At 39.8% G+C, this 16,459-nt stretch overlaps 1 protein-coding gene across 2 annotated transcripts in view; it reads left to right on the forward strand.

The window, feature by feature from the left end:
* asap3 (ArfGAP with SH3 domain, ankyrin repeat and PH domain 3) overlaps positions 1-16,459 on the forward strand; it is a 61,525-nt gene that overhangs the window by 26,247 nt on the left and 18,819 nt on the right. Inside the window, exons 5-13 of one of the 2 annotated variants that reach the window (XM_034195289.1) lie at positions 3,019-3,068; positions 3,689-3,812; positions 5,710-5,795; positions 6,062-6,137; positions 8,743-8,829; positions 9,173-9,282; positions 11,939-12,008; positions 12,146-12,233; positions 12,503-12,551. In XM_034195289.1, the coding sequence (XP_034051180.1) occupies positions 3,019-3,068; positions 3,689-3,812; positions 5,710-5,795; positions 6,062-6,137; positions 8,743-8,829; positions 9,173-9,282; positions 11,939-12,008; positions 12,146-12,233; positions 12,503-12,551 (740 nt within the window). Of the gene's footprint in view, positions 1-3,018; positions 3,069-3,492; positions 3,576-3,688; positions 3,813-5,709; positions 5,796-6,061; positions 6,138-8,742; positions 8,830-9,172; positions 9,283-11,938; positions 12,009-12,145; positions 12,234-12,502; positions 12,552-16,459 lie in introns of those variants that run through there. The other variant, XM_034195290.1, reaches the window with a different exon arrangement.

Below are 16,459 nucleotides of genomic sequence, written 5' to 3' on the forward strand. Positions count from 1 at the left end.
AGAAAACAGGTTTTGAGTAATGGTATCTCCATGAGCTAACTGTCTGCTTCTCCCTAGACCTGTCTAGATTAAATAAATATAATGTCATACTGTAAAAATACTGATTCATCTGACTGTCTGTCTGTGGACGCCCGTTCTGCAATTAACATTAATAGTTGTTTGTTTTCCCATTATATGAAAGTCTTTTTTTAAAGTAATGTCGCTAAAGTAAGTTATTTCGGCTTCTTCCCTTCTATTTTGATTTTGGCGCAGGTTTTATGCCGGATGCCATTCTGGATGTAACTTCACATTACACAGAGAATGGCCATGAACTGGGAAACTTCTGTTTTCAAAGAGTGTACTCACCACTTGGCCACTCTGCTGCCCCTTCTTAAGTAATGTGACTAATATACAACCCCTGGCAAAAATTATGGAATCACCGGCCTCGGAAGATGTTCATTCAGTTGTTTAATTTTGTAGAAAAAAAAAGCAGATCACAGACATGACACAAAACTAAAGTCATTTCAAATAGCAACTTTCTGGCTTTAAGAAACACTATAAGAAATCAGGAAAAAAAATTGTGGCAGTCAGTAACGGTTACTTTTTTAGACCAAGCAGAGGGAAAAAAATATGGAATCACTCAATTCTGAGGAAAAAATTATGGAATCATGAAAAACAAAAGAACGCTCCAACACATCACTAGTATTTTGTTGCACCACCTCTGGCTTTTATAACAGCTTGCAGTCTCTGGGGCATGGACTTAATGAGTGACAAACAGTACTCTTCATCAGTCTGGCTCCAACTTTCTCTGATTGCTGTTGCCAGATCAGCTTTGCAGGTTGGAGCCTTGTCATGGACCATTTTCTTCAACTTCCACCAAAGATTTTCAGTTGGATTAAGATCCGGACTATTTGCAGGCCATGACATTGACCCTATGTGTCTTTTTGCAAGGAATGTTTTCACAGTTTTTGCTCTATGGCGAGATGCATTATCATCTTGAAAAATGATTTCATCATCCCCAAACATCCTTTCAATTGATGGGATAAGAAAAGTGTCCAAAATATCAATGTAAACTTGTGCATTTCAATCAATCAATCAAATTTTTTTTTATATAGCGCCAAATCACAACAAACAGTTGCCCCAAGGTGCTTTATATTGTAAGGCAAGGCCATACAATAATTATGTAAAACCCCAACGGTCAAAACGACCCCCTGTGAGCAAGCACTTGGCTACAGTGGGAAGGAAAAACTCCCTTTTAACAGGAAGAAACCTCCAGCAGAACCAGGCTCAGGGAGGGGCAGTCTTCTGCTGGGACTGGTTGGGGCTGAGGGAGAGAACCAGGTAAAAGACATGCTGTGGAGGGGAGCAGAGATCGATCACTAATGATTAAATGCAGAGTGGTGCATACAGAGCAAAAAGAGAAAGAAACAGTGCATCATGGGAACCCCCCAGCAGTCTACGTCTATAGCAGCATAACTAAGGGATGGTTCAGGGTAACCTGATCCAACCCTAACTATAAGCTTTAGCAAAAAGGAAAGTTTTAAGCCCAATCTTAAAAGTAGAGAGGGTGTCTGTCTCCCTGATCTGAATTGGGAGCTGGTTCCACAGGAGAGGAGCCTGAAAGCTGAAGGCTCTGCCTCCCATTCTACTCTTACAAACCCTAGGAACTACAAGTAAGCCTGCAGTCTGAGAGCAAAGCGCTCTATTGGGGTGATATGGTACTACGAGGTCCCTAAGATAAGATGGGACCTGATTATTCAAAACCTTATAAGTAAGAAGAAGAATTTTAAATTCTATTCTAGAATTAACAGGAAGCCAATGAAGAGAGGCCAATATGGGTGAGATATGCTCTCTCCTTCTAGTCCCCGTCAGTACTCTAGCTGCAGCATTTTGAATTAACTGAAGGCATTTATTGATGATGTAATGACAGCCATCTCCCCACTGCCTTTACCTGACATGCAGGCCCATATCATCAATGACTGTGGAAATTTACATGTTCTCTTCAGGCAGTCATCTTTATAAATCTCATTGGAACGGCACCAAACAAAAGTTCCAGCATCATCACCTTGCCCAATGCAGATTCGAGATTCATCACTGAATATGACTTTCATCCACAGTCCACGATTGCTTTTCCTTAGCCCATTGTAACCTTGTTTTTTTCTGTTTAGGTGTTAGGGATGGCTTTCGTTTAGCTTTTCTGTATGTAAATCCCATTTCCTTTAGGCGGTTTCTTACAGTTCGGTCACAGACGTTGACTCCAGTTTCCTCCCATTCATTCCTCATTTGTTTTGTTGTGCATTTTCGATTTTTGAGACATATTGCTTTAAGTTTTCTGTCTTGACGCTTTGATGTCTTCCTTGGTCTACCAGTATGTTTGCCTTTAACAACCTTCCCATGTTGTTTGTATTTGGTCCAGAGTTTAGACACAGCTGACTGTGAACAACCAACATCTTTTGCAACATTGTGTGATGATTTACACTTTTTTTTAAGAGTTTGATTACCCTCTCCTTTGTTTCAATTGACATCTCTCGTGTTGGAGCCATGATTCATGTCAGTCCACTTGGTGCAACAGCTCTCCAAGGTGTGATCACTCCTTTTTAGATGCAGACTAACGAGCAGATCTGATTTGATGCAGGTGTTAGTTTTGGGGATGAAAATTTACAGGGTGATTCCATAATTTTTTCCTCAGAATTGAGTGAGTCCATATTTTTTTTCCCTCTGCTTGGTCAAAAAAGTAACTGTTACTGACTTCCACAATTATTTTTCCTGATTTCTTATAGTGTTTCTTAAAGCCAGAAAGTTGCCATTTGAAATGACTTTAGTTTTGTGTCATGTCTGTGATCTGCTTTTTTTCTACAAAATTAAACAACTGAATGAACATCCTCCGAGGCCGGTGATTCCATAATTTTTGCCAGGGGTTGTATGTGCAGCTGTCTTTGACTTATTGTGATTTGGGGCTGTATAAATAAAGTGAAATTAATATTGTACTTAAAATATAAATGCTTTAAAAAGATTAAACTTTGATTTTCTTCTCTGCAGGAACTGAAGAAGCAGATGGAGAAGAGTTGGAAAGAATATGACATTAAAATGCAAGTATAACCATATTGTTGTAACAAAGCATTATAGAGTTCTCATCTTTGAGCATCATTATTTTTACTAAACACAAAACAACAAAAAAGCTGGTCTATAATATGTAGCATGTTGGACTATATTTCGTACCCTGCACAAAGTACAAAGCCCAGCACAAGTGTCACTGTTATGGCCCAGTCACATGGCACACGACGATTCCTGAACGAAGGGAAAAAGTAAAAAAAAAAAAAAGTCACAATTCGTTGAGAAAAGGTGGACGAAAGAGCTTTTATTACCGAACAGCCTGCGAAGCAAGAGCACAAAAGGGATGAAAGAGGAAATTAACAAAACTGAAGTTAACGATCTCAACGCTTTAAATGAAAAGCGCCTGGAGCCACAGCTGGAGCAGTGTGTGTCTGCATCTCTGTGTTCCAGGACTCGGCGCTGGGACGGAGCTCATAGCACCTGAGGGTGAGGGTTGTCTCAGAAACCTGAATGCATTTGTGGAAAAAGAAACCTCTTGCAAGGTTAATAATAACTGCAGTGAGAGTTAATTAGTTGGAAATCAGAAAATTGCAATGTGTTATTTTGCATGTGAATGAATGTTTTTGTTTTTTCTTGTCTGTGTTTCTGCACTCAGAGGGAAGTTAGAGAAGGAGAGGAAGGAGAAGAGCAGGCAGCTGGGACTGATCAAAACCGAGGGATCAGACAGCGGGGAGGACATGGAGAGAGAAAGGAGGACTTTTCAGCTGCAAATGTGTGAGGTGGGCCATTAGATTGAGTTGAGCAAAAACAAAAAAAAAAAACAAAAAAAAACAAAAAAAAAAAAACCCTGATTGAGGCACCTCTCGCATACCTGAGATGGGTTTGATTTTAATCACATGGGTGGTCTTCCTGGTGAATTCCATATGGATGGATGCCTGTCCAGCACTTCCTATAATGAAAAAAATGTGTTGCATGATTCTAAATGGGACTTTGTGCAGAGTTGCCATGGAGATGGGTTATACATGTGGATTGGAAAATGTAGCTGAAAGGGAAAACTGCTTAATGACCCACAGCTAAACTGATTGATGGGAAAATCCTGTGAAATTCACTGGCAAAATAAATAAATATATAAATCTGTAGTTCTGACAGAACAGCTCGGTGGGTGAAGAGGAGAAGCAGGGAAAATGTAGTTTCCACTTTTGGAAACCACTCCACTCCTCTGCGTCTCTCTTCTTCCCCCTTGCACACATACAAATGCTCCCTTTTTCACTGAGACGCCATAACTCGCCTCCTTACAAACTGACAAAATTGACGTAAACACCACAGAAGAGAAACACCTGTCTCAGCTTCTTTGCCTCAGCTATACAGGCAACAGATTCAGACTTCTGTTTTAGTGGAATGGAAAAACAGTCATTACCTCCACGGAACTTACTAAATTATACTCCAAAGGCTTTTTGCCATCTTCTTAAATATGAATTTTTCTGGTGTCATGTACAATGATAATAATAATAAATTCTATTCTATTCTATTCTAATTTGCATTTCAAACTGGATGGAAATCCTTCACAAAAAGTCTTCACAGTTATGTTTTCCATTCGCTGACGTTCACTGAACGAACGACCAGAGTGATCCTCCATCCAGTATGGCGCAGTGTCCCAGAGATGCAAACGTAAGAGGTGAAACTTAGAATAGGCCCTAAATGCTGCCATCCTGCACGTTATGGAGATGTTTTAATTAAGCGGCAACATCCGGTGCCAAATCCTGCAGTTGTTGGTCTCTTAAGCTAGTTTCCTCATTCATGACAACTGTACATGTGGTGAATTTGTGTACAGCAGTTTAGTAGTTAGCACTTTTGCCGCAGAGCACGAAGGTTTCCTCTGGGTGCTCAAGTTTCCTTCCACATTTAAACACATGCAGGTTAGGTCAATTGGAAACTTTATAATTGCCCAGGTCTCCCTTGCAGAAGAGATCTCTGTCTCAGTGGCACTAACCTGGTTAAATAAAGGTTAAATTAAAATTAAATGAAGTTATGTACGGTCGTTTTGAGTGCTAACTAGTGTGGTGGGTTGAGTGCCCCAAAAGCAGAGGCTGCTGGCTGCGGTGGACTTTCTGAGCATTTTATTCCAAATATCTGAGTTAATAGGGATTTATCTGTCTTAATTGAACTAACAAACGTCTAATAAGTTGGTGCCTCAGTATTTTCATTGAGTTAAATTATAGTATGATGTAATTTGTATCTTACCATCATTAGGAATAATTAGCAGGTATCCTTAGCTCAGTGATGTTTGCTCCACTGTTACTTCACGGTCACTGAGGCAATATGGCAGTCATAGTATTTATGAAAACCACCACCCAGATATCCAATCCAAATATCAGTTAATCATGCTTAGCATGTTAGCTTTTGCGTGTTAGGAAAATATGCTTGGGTGAGGCAGGGGGCGGGGGCATGTTTGGGCTTCCTTCATTATGTTGGTCTTTCCCATGCACCACCTATTTACCCAAAGAGTTTTTGGCCAGGAGTTGGAGGGAGTCCGGCACTGCCAAGAAGGTGACACATGTAACCGCCTTGTTTGAGCTTCAGAACTGCTCTTCAGAAACCCTGCAAGTGATGGAGGCTTTGTCCAGTCTATATATACAGCCCGTGGTTTTAGCAGTAGATCTGTGTTTATGTTCTCAGTACCTTCTAAAGATCCAGGAGCTGAAGGTGCGTCAAGGTCCTGATCTCCTCCAGAGTCTCATCAAATACTTCCAGGCACAGCTCAGGTCAGTCACGCGTTTCCTTTTAAATATGAACATGAAATGTGACTTTGAACAGTTGGATTTGGATTTTCACCAAGCATTCTGTGAGATTTTGTCTAAAAGTTGAGATTATTTGGTTTGGACTACCTTTACAAACTGTTATGACTGTTAGCAATTTACAATTTTAATCCAAAAGTGTTTTCTTTTGGAGCAGAGCTGCTGCAGCATCTCATGTTTTAATATAAGTGAATGAGGATGTTTGCGCTGATATGTTCGTTCTCTGGTATCAGTTTCTTTCAGGACGGGCTGAAAGCTGCAGAGAATCTCTCTCCCTTCATAGAGAAGCTCGCTACCTCTGTGCACACGGTAAAAAAAAAAAGTCTTGCTACTGCAGCAAACGCAACTGGCATGACTGTGAATTTAGCAGAGTGGCTGTCACGGCAGGTCAAAGGTTGCAGTTTGTTGTAGCCGGCGTTATCGCTAAACGCACACGCACAGATGCATGCATTCTTATCCATTTACAGCCTTTTACTCAAATTGCATCTGGTAAAACTTTGACTGTAAAGCTGCCACTGTAAATCACATGATAGTTTAGTGCTATTATACTCTTAACTGCAGCCAAAACCTCTGGAACGCACCCCCACCCTGAACCCACAAGCAGTGACAATTACTGGAGTCCATTCCCAGAAATGCCTTCCTTGTTTTCAAAAGGTGAAACTGAAAGCATCCTTGATTTCTTGCTCAGGGACGACAGTGTAACCTCTTGCACACGTTGGGTGAAGCGGTTTAAAGCTCTTCATTCAATTTTGCTGTTGTTTACTGTTGTTTGTACAAAGTCTTTGTCAATGCATTTTACAACCCCAAAACAGAAAAAAACAGGGACTCAGTGGGATAGTACAGAAAATGATAATTAACACCCCCCCCCCCCCCCCCCCCCCCCCACGGCAGCCTCCCCCAATAAAGCGATGATTCTTATTTGAAATATTCTTATTATAAATATTCTTATTTGCTTGATCAGTCAGTTTGATCCAAAGATATTTCATGTTTTTGTGGGTAACTTCATTTAATTTTTTAATCTACATCCATCCCCCCATTTCAGGCCTGCAACACATTCCAGAAAATTTAGGATGGGAGCAATTTCGAGCTAGTAATGAGTCTTTGAGGAGCAATGATGGGAAGATGATCTCCAGTTTGTCAACAGATGTGAGAAAATGATTGAAATGTTAAAAAAAAAAATTAAGTTGCTCCAATTTCAGTAAAAAAAATTATGCAAATTATTATTTGGGTTAATAGGGTTCTAATAAGGAATAGTTTGTATCATCTGTCATGCTTTGTTTTCATGTTACAGGGTATCATATGTCACATGTCATAGAATCCAATGGATGTTGACCTTGTGTGACCTTTACTTTGGAGACCAAACATTCAACACAGTCAAAACTATTCAATTTATTAATCCTTTTATTTGAACCAATAATTTGCATAATTCTTTTACTGAAATTGGTGCAACTTTAACTTTTGGCCCCTGTACAAACTGAAATTGATCTTTGTTACCATTTTTGCCATTTTTACCCCATAACTCCAGAACATTCCGTCATAGATAGTCCATGCTATACCTTTTTGGAATCATTATGATCAGACAAGGAATGTGATACAGTTTTCAACATGATTGGAACATTTTTAAAGTTTTACCCCTGTGTAATTCTTCATTGACCCCTACCTGGGTACAGCTACCACCCTGGGGTGGCTATCATACATTTTTGTGTAAGCCGTGATACACTGAGGCTGGATTCTAAGTGTTGTTTCTTCCCTTTAAGTGGTACCGATTAGGTCAAAATTGATGTCTGGCTCATGGACTAATTGAGAATTTAGAGCAACATATGCTGTCTTCAAGATGACATCTTTCCCAGGGACATCAGTGCATTTATCAGCAACACAACACAAAACCACATTCTGCACACATTACAAAGGCATGGCTGCAGAAGAAGAGGACATGTGTATTGGAGTGGCCTGTCTATAATCCTCATCTGTCCACAATTGGGAATATACCTAGAAATCTGGGGGGTGGGGGGATGCAATGATGACCCCATACTGTTGCATAGTTAAGACTTGTAGGAAGAATGGGACAAAATAACACCTGAAACTTTTCATCTCTCAATATGCTCAATACCAAAATGTCTTTAAAGTGTTGAGAGAAGGAATGGTACCATTATCAAGTTATAAACACTTTAGTGTCCCAACATTTTTTGGAATGCTTTGTTGGCCTTATGCAGCAATGGATATACAATGCTAAAAAAATATTACAGCAGTATTTGAGCAGTATGAAATAAAAAACAAAGTAGGTAAGAATCACTACAGCTTTTGTTGTGGGGCTCTCTAAATGAAGCATGATTTTAGATACAGGATTTGTAACATGTGAAATGATTACAGAAATGCTATGTAAGAATAACTTGTGCATTAATTTGGTTGTCTTGAATACAATGTATCCATTTTGCTGCTGCTTCTTAAATTCCAGTGTGCAGAAAATTTACAGTCTTTATTGGAAGCAGTGGCATAATTGTGTCACAGAGAACGTTAGATGTTTTTCTGGTTCTGCGAAGTAGAACAGATACTTGCTCAGACATGCAGGACCTCAGCTTTGTAGAGGAAATGCAGTCAAACTCTGCATTAGTTTACATTAAAAAAATAGTTATTTTATGCAGAACAGACAGATCTGTTCAATGAGTTGCTTTCATGCAAAAAGCACAGCCTCTCAGGGGTTCCACACCCAAGTCCTGAACTCTGTTCTGGATTAGTTAGGTTGTTACACAAAGCTCTGATGTATTGTCATTCCACACCCTCTTCTAAGAAGCACGTCAGGAAAACATAGCATATGAGCCAATGAATATGAGAGATTGAAGACATGCTGTACTTTAATTCATTTTTATGGTTGCAGCTGAATGTGACATTTACAGTGTGTGTCTGTGTGTTGCAGGTGCGCCTGGACCAAGACGAGGAGGTGAAACAGCTCACTCAGTTGAGGGATTCTCTCCGATTGCTACTGCAAGTGGAGGGGAAAGAAGTATGTTTAATCGCCGTTAAAGTCTGTGTTTCCGCTATAGTACTACAGGCCTGGCAGGCCACCAGGCCAATGATAGGTGTCAACGAAATGATGAAAAATAATGCCAGATATTCATTCATTTGTAAATCAATAATCATTTTGCCACATTCTCAGCACTTTGCTACTGAAGCTATAGGAATTGTAACTCTGTGTATCTCTACTAAAATACAAACGATATATCTGCAGCAATGAAAAATACCCAAATATTGTTACTTTAATGATGTTTGTCATTTCAGCTTTATAAATTGAAAATTCTGTCAGCAGTTTATTCTGAAGAGTGGGTCCCACACCTTTTGTCTTCCAGGAGTACATGAATAGGAAGAACTCTGGCAATGGCTACAGCATCCACCAACCTCAGGGCAACAAGAAGTACGGGACGGAGAAATCTGGATTCCTGCTCAAGAAGAGTGACGGGTGTGTAAACAAACATTTGTTACAGGGTCCAGCTCTGGTCACAGGTTTGAAGCAGCTGTATTAATGAAAATTTCATCAGTGTGTGCAGCAAAGAGATGAGATCCAACTTTATAGAAATCATCTAGCAATGTAGTGTGTGGTAGCTCATTATCATGCATGCTAGCTGTAGGGAAGTGTGATGTGTTGTAGGCCCTGCTAGACTCATACATCTGTATGATCAGTTAATATGTCTGCAGATGGTTCAGCATACAGCTGCTCCAGTTTTAACTAAAACCAGGAGATTTGATGGCTTTTTACTTATCTGGTTTCTCTTCACGAGCCTCCTGTGACTGTACAAGCAGAGTTCAAGGTCTTGTTACTGACATATAAGGCTCTACATGGTTGTGAAACCCACCTGTTCCCCTTAATTTATTAACCCGTACGTGCCTTCTCGTCCCCTGCGGTTGCAGGATGTGGGCTTACTGTGTCCCACCAGGGTTAAAAATAAGTAAGCAGGCTGTAGAGCCTTTACCTGCCGTGCTCCTACTTTGTGTAACAGTTGTCCTGTTGCTGCTGTTTGTCATTACGTTTATATTTTTGTCTTATTTTACAGTAATGACCTGCTGTCTATATGTTTTTTTGTGTTGAGCACTTTAATTTTTCTACTTAAAATGCTGTCTAATAAATTCTGCTTCCTTTTTTCTTTTTTTCTTTTTCTTCCTTCTTTCTTCCATTTTCTTTCTTTTTCTTCTTCTTGAAATTGTAGTCACTCGCTTATCGGTATAAAATAACTTCAAAATGGTTGAGCAGATTTTCACCAAACTTTGTAGTTATATTTCTTGGGTGAGTTTGTCTCTAGTCAAAGGTCATGGTTGTGTGCGTGTGTTTGGGGGGGGGGGGGGGGGGATTTCCACAACTAATGCAACTAATAGTTCTAGAGATGTGATCCAAAGCTTATCTCGATCAGCTGCTATAGAAGTGATGTCATCATGAACTTTGGAATAAACTGCATTTATATTGTGCTTTTTTTATGGTTAAAGCGCTTTACAGTGATGCCTCATATTGAGCCATTCACACACCGATGTCTGGGCACTGTCATGCTAGGCACTCACTACACACCAACAGCAACTTGGGCCTGGTTTCATAAAACAGTCTTATCTTGTTTAGTCAATTAAACTTACTTAGTTGACTAATTTTTTGATGTTAGTCATTGCACAAAGTGCTTAGTCAGCTGAAGTTTCACGTTACCCGACTACAGTTTTTAGCCTTGTACAGATGAGGCTAATCTTATTTTAGTCAACAAAACGTCAGTGTCTTACCTCAAAAAATGGTATCATGTACCATTTTGTACCAATATCATGTACCACCATTTGATGGAACACTCGTGAGCACCCCTACATCGCTCCTATTCCTCCAAAAGGAGCGCTTCCTCCGCTTTTGCCCATGGTTGTAGCAGATGATGACTGTCATGATGTGTTTGTGACAGTTCTGACATTAGCTACCGGGCATTACTGTTACACTGAGCAGAGTTGTGTGCACAAAAAGGCTTAATGGAAGTGTAGAAGAAGAAACTGGAGAGTGAAACTACTAGGCTAAGAGCTAAGCACATCATTCTGCAGTTCGTATGGGTCCGTAAATGTTAACAAAACCAGTTAACGAAACAAAGGCTGAATAGTTCATGACAATGACAAACCTGGAATTAAACAAAACTGTCGGGCATTGGAGCCGTCTCTTGGCAACAGCACGCACAAGGCTGTTATGCCCCTGAAAACCGTTGACTAACGTAAAACGGCTAATCTACAAGTTTAGCCATCGATGTGAAATGGAGATTAGATGAATAACGTTGGATGACTAACTATAGTCGATTAAGTAAATTTAGTAGACTGAAAGATTAGGCCGCTTGATGAAACCGGACTTTGGGAATTCAGGACTTTGCCCATGGCCAAGTGATTTTCCTGGTTTGAACCAAGGATCCTCTGGTCACAAGCCCACCACTTTAACCACTTGACCATCACCTGGTCATAACTGATACTGAAGTGATAACTACAGTTGAAATAGCACATTTATTTTGTGCGTCCCTCCGATGCTTTTCAGTAAAATATTTGGCAGCTCATATTTGTATATATAGAAAGTATTTGGTAAATTTTCTCACTGCCACTGTGGAGGACCATGAGCACATCCTGGTGAGGTCGAAGCAAAGAATCGCAACTCAGCTTTTCTTCACCACAGCTGGTCTTCATTACTGTGAGCTGAAGATTTGGTGGGGTGGGGGGGAGGCCCCTCTTCTGGAAGTTACTGGCAGAACGACTCACTCAGCGGATCCAGCGTTTGCATCATCGGCAGACAGCTCACAGACAGCTAGATTTTGGTTTAAAGAAGGAGAGAGGAAGCGGTTCTGTTTGCCAGTTTGGAGATGGCAGGAGAGTGAACTTTGCACCAGGCCACAGACACAAAACGCAATGTGTTATCTGACATTTTGCCTGATTTAATCATGAATGAAAAGAAGCATGTCATCATTCACTGAGCAGGAATAAATAGGGTTCAGTCCATGTGTTTCCACTTTTCCCTCAGCTCCCTGTGCCAAAGTGATCCATGTCAGGATTGTTATGAATACTGTCATGCATAGCCATCTGTAATCTATTCACCTCCATTTGTGTATTTCTGCTTTGTTGTGCAGGATCAGGAAAGTGTGGCAGAAGAGAAAGTGTGGTGTCAAATTTGGCTGCCTGACCATTTCCCACAGTACGGTCAGTCCGCTGAACACAGTTCATCCCACATGGGCGTAAACTGTTTCCCAGAAGAAAACAAAACATAAAAAGCACACAGAATAAAGAGCCTCTGGCGAGTCCTTAAAGTGACAAAACTGCACGTGTCTCTCTTCCAGATCAATCGACCACCAGCCAAGTTGAACCTACTGACCTGTCAGGTGCGGCCAAACCCAGACGACAGGAAGATTTTTGACCTGGTCACTCGTACGTTCACAACAGACACTTGACCTCTACCCTTTGGTGTGCATCTGTTCCCCACATTAATGCACATTCAAATTTTTGAACTCGAGAGACATCTTTAGATTTAATCTACATTGCTTTGAAAGTTTTTGTAATCTACATTGCTTTGAAATCAAATGGGCGCAGTTCTGCACTTGTAAAACCTCTTCATTCCGTCTGATATGGTTTAGCTTCTATCTTAAAATTGGTTGAGAATGTGCAATCTTCTTCTTCTTCTTCTGTCTTGGTTGTAGGTAATAGGACATACCACTTCCAGGCAGAAGACGAGCAGGAATGTGTGATGTAAGTATGGGAAGGACTGTGGACTCTGTCCATGTACAGTAGTGTTCAGAATAATAGTAGTGCTATGTGACTAAAAAGATTAATCCAGGTTTTGAGTATATTTCTTACTGTTACATGGGAAACAAGGTACCAGTAGATTCAGTAGATTCTCACAAATCCAACAAGACCAAGCATTCATGATATGCACACTCTTAAGGCTATGAAATTGGGCTATTAGTAAAAAAAAAGTAGAAAAGGGGGTGTTCACAATAATAGTAGCATCTGCTGTTGACGCTACAAACTCAAACCTATTATGTTCAAACTGCTTTTTTTAGCAATCCTGTGAATCACTAAACTAGTATTTAGTTGTATAACCACAGTTTTTCATGATTTCTTCACATCTGCGAGGCATTAATTTTGTTGGTTTGGAACCAAGATTTTGCTCGTTTACTAGTGTGCTTGGGGTCATTGTCTTGTTGAAACACCAATTTCAAGGGCATGTCTTCTTCAGCATAAGGCAACATGACCTCTTCAAGTATTTTGACATATCCAAACTGATCCATGATACCTGGTATGCGATATATAGGCCCAACACCATAGTAGGAGAAACATGCCCATATCATGATGCTTGCACCACCATGCTTCACTGTCTTCACTGTGACCTGTGGCTTGAATTCAGAATTTGGGGGTCGTCTCACAAACTGTCTGCGGCCCTTGGACCCAAAAAGAACAGTTTTACTCTCATCAGTCCACAAAATATTCCTCCATTTCTCTTTAGGCCAGTTGATGTGTTCTTTGGCAAATTGTAACCTCTTCTGCACATGTCTTTTATTTAACAGAGGGACTTTGCGGATGATTCTTGCAAATAAATTAGCTTCACACAGGCGTCTTCTAACTGTCACAGCACTTACAGGTAACTCCAGACTGTCTTTGATCATCCTGGAGCTGATCAATGGGTGAGCCTTTGCAATTTTGGTTATTCTTCTATCCATTTTGATGGTTGTTTTCCGTTTTCTTCCATGCGTCTCTGTTTTTTTGTCCATTTTAAAGCATTAGAGATCATTGTAGATGAACAGCCTATAATGTTTTGCACCTGCATATAGGTTTTCCCCTCTCCAATCAACTTTTTAATCAAACCACGCTGTTCTTCTGAACAATGTCTTGAACATCCCATTTTCCTCAGGCTTTCAAAGAGAAAAGCATGTTCAACAGGTGCTGGCTTCATCCTTAAATAGGGGACACCTGATTCACACCTGTTTGTTCCACAAAATTGACAAACTCACTGACTGAATGCCACACTACTATTATTGTGAACACCCCCTTTTCTACTTTATTTACTAATAGCCCAATTTCATAGCCTTAAGAGTGTGCATATCATGAATGCTTGGTCTTGTTGGATTTGTGAGAATCTACTGAATCTACTGGTACCTTGTTTCCCATGTAACAATAAGAAATATACTCAAAACCTGGATTAATCTTTTTAGTCACATAGCACTACTATTGTTCTGAACACTACTGTAGCTTCTTGCACGTCTTAAACTTTTATTTGGAAAAAAGCTGTTTCACGTTAATTATGCAGCATTGACTATTGCAGCTATAAAGAAGTTTGCTGTGAGAGATTTGATACATGTCAGTGTTTTTAGTAAAATCTGATGTATTTAGCGAAAAGAATAAGAATTTGAAACTGAGAATGGACAAAGAAGAGAGAAAGTCAAATACATTCTATCCTCCAGGAGCTGCTTTATTCAGCTGGTTTTGGGTGGAACTCCTTTTTTCAGCCACACATGGACTATTTGTGATGTGGGGTAGGAGGTGATGCGTGGCGGGTTCTGTAGTGCAGTCTGTCATATACTCTGCTCTTATGTGTGAGGCCTCAGACAGAGTCTTTGAAGGACTGTGCTGTGACTGAGGGTAATGGACACCAGAGAAATGAAAGATGTAGTTCATTGTACCTCCTTTCAGAGGTGCACTTTGTGCCATCAGTTTGCCCACAGTGTGACCGTATTTGCAAACAGTTAACATTTTTGTTAACATTGCATATTTAATTGTAGTGTTAGGTGAGCACATAAATAGTGCTGTAATATTCCAGACATAAGTGGCAGGTTTTTTTTTTTTTTTTTTTGCTAGTTTGGGAGGTCCTGCAACTTATACAAAAAAAAACAACACAGTTGTTCTTAATAATAATAACAAATATTTACGTATATAGGGATTTCCCAGAAATCAATGCACGAAACAAAAGAAACTCCAATAACAATCATCTTAGGCCCAAATCTGTACGTCTGTGTTAGTTAGGTAAGTAGGTACTCTGTCCGGCAAAAAAGTCAAATATAACACAAGGGTAAAATACCCTCGGCCATATGAACATTGTGTTCTTTATAATTTGCAGTTGTTTAATTGGTATCCCAGTGTAAAGTGTGTGTTTGTTTATATATATATATATATATATATATATATATATATATATATATATATAATTTCTTATTACATTAATTATTAAGATCCTATTGTGTTGCGTACAATTTGTACATGTTCAATAAAGCATCTCAATCCGTCAATCGGAAACAATATTTACATTTTAACGGCGTCTGCAGGACGGTGTGCATGTGTGCATACATGAGCTTGTGACAAAAGCGGAAGTTAACTTTGAGTTAGCGGAAGTTAGCGTGCACGCTGACGACCGCGAAATGTCTTGTAAATGACTCCAGAGATGTCATTAGGTTACAAAACGGCGTTTTCTGTTTTGGAAGTGTTTATTTCTTGCTAGTTTTTACATAATATGTGACAGAGAGGTTATATTTACTCACAAACGAAACAGAGTTTGCAGCTAGCTAGACCAGCCACTGATGTCACGGCGCCCCTTTACTCTGATTGGCTGTCACCCCCACCCCTCAAAAAAAAAAAAGAACAGAATGAAACAGAATGCGACTTTTTAACCTCTTATAATAGGTCAAGGTTAGCCATCTTTGAACCTGTCCAAGGTCTCTGTCACAAGAATGTTCCCTGTGAATTTGAAGACTCTGGCAGTAATAGGACTGACTTATGCTGAGCACAGACAGGCGGACGAACGCAAAGTTTTTGCAATACCCAATGGCCATATTTGATGGCCTCGAGTAAAAATCACATACAGGTTAGATTTCCCCCCCCACCCCCCCCCCCCCCCCCCTTTTTTTTTTCAAGCAACATGTACAATTATCTGAAGCTGTGCAGTGACATTTTCTAAGCAAAATTGTAACTCTTACCATTTTTTAAAGCGTATTATCAGTCCCTTTGCTCACAATAGAGGCACATATTACATTAACCACTTGCATCACACAATGTCATCTTTGCAGGTGTTCATGATAAACATAGCCAATTAACATAATGTTATGTGATGCTAACAAGTTCAATGCAAACTAGAGCCTCTTGCAAACATTAGCTCATTAGCATCGCATTGGCATTGCTAATGGGCTAACATTAGCATGGATTGGTGAATGCATTTTATGAATCTCATTGCTGACAATGGAGGCAGCCTGTTAGCAACTAACATTAACCCATTAGTATTTTGTTAACATTGCGTTAGCTTGGCTAACAGGCTAACATTAGCATATATGTATGTAAGTATGGAATTTTTTTGCACATTATAAATCCTGTTGCTCACAGTGGAGACACTCAGCTCATGTTAATGCTAAAGGTGCTAGTTGCCAGTTATATGAAATATTATATAAAACTGTTCACCAATCATGAACTGCAACTGGATAAAATATAGATAATTTTGAAGGCCCTTGGAAAATGTTTCAGTATTTTCCCAAGAAAAGGCAAGACTTATGATTCAACAGATTATAGCCAAATGTATTGGCTGTGATCATAATAAAGTATAATTTAGTAATGGCACATGCTAGGGTGTGCATATATACCACACTGAGCTCCTGTCCGTTGTTAAAGTAGACCTG

This window comes from Thalassophryne amazonica, chromosome 19 (assembly GCF_902500255.1).
Source record: "Thalassophryne amazonica chromosome 19, fThaAma1.1, whole genome shotgun sequence".
NCBI classification, from domain to species: domain Eukaryota; kingdom Metazoa; phylum Chordata; class Actinopteri; order Batrachoidiformes; family Batrachoididae; genus Thalassophryne; species Thalassophryne amazonica.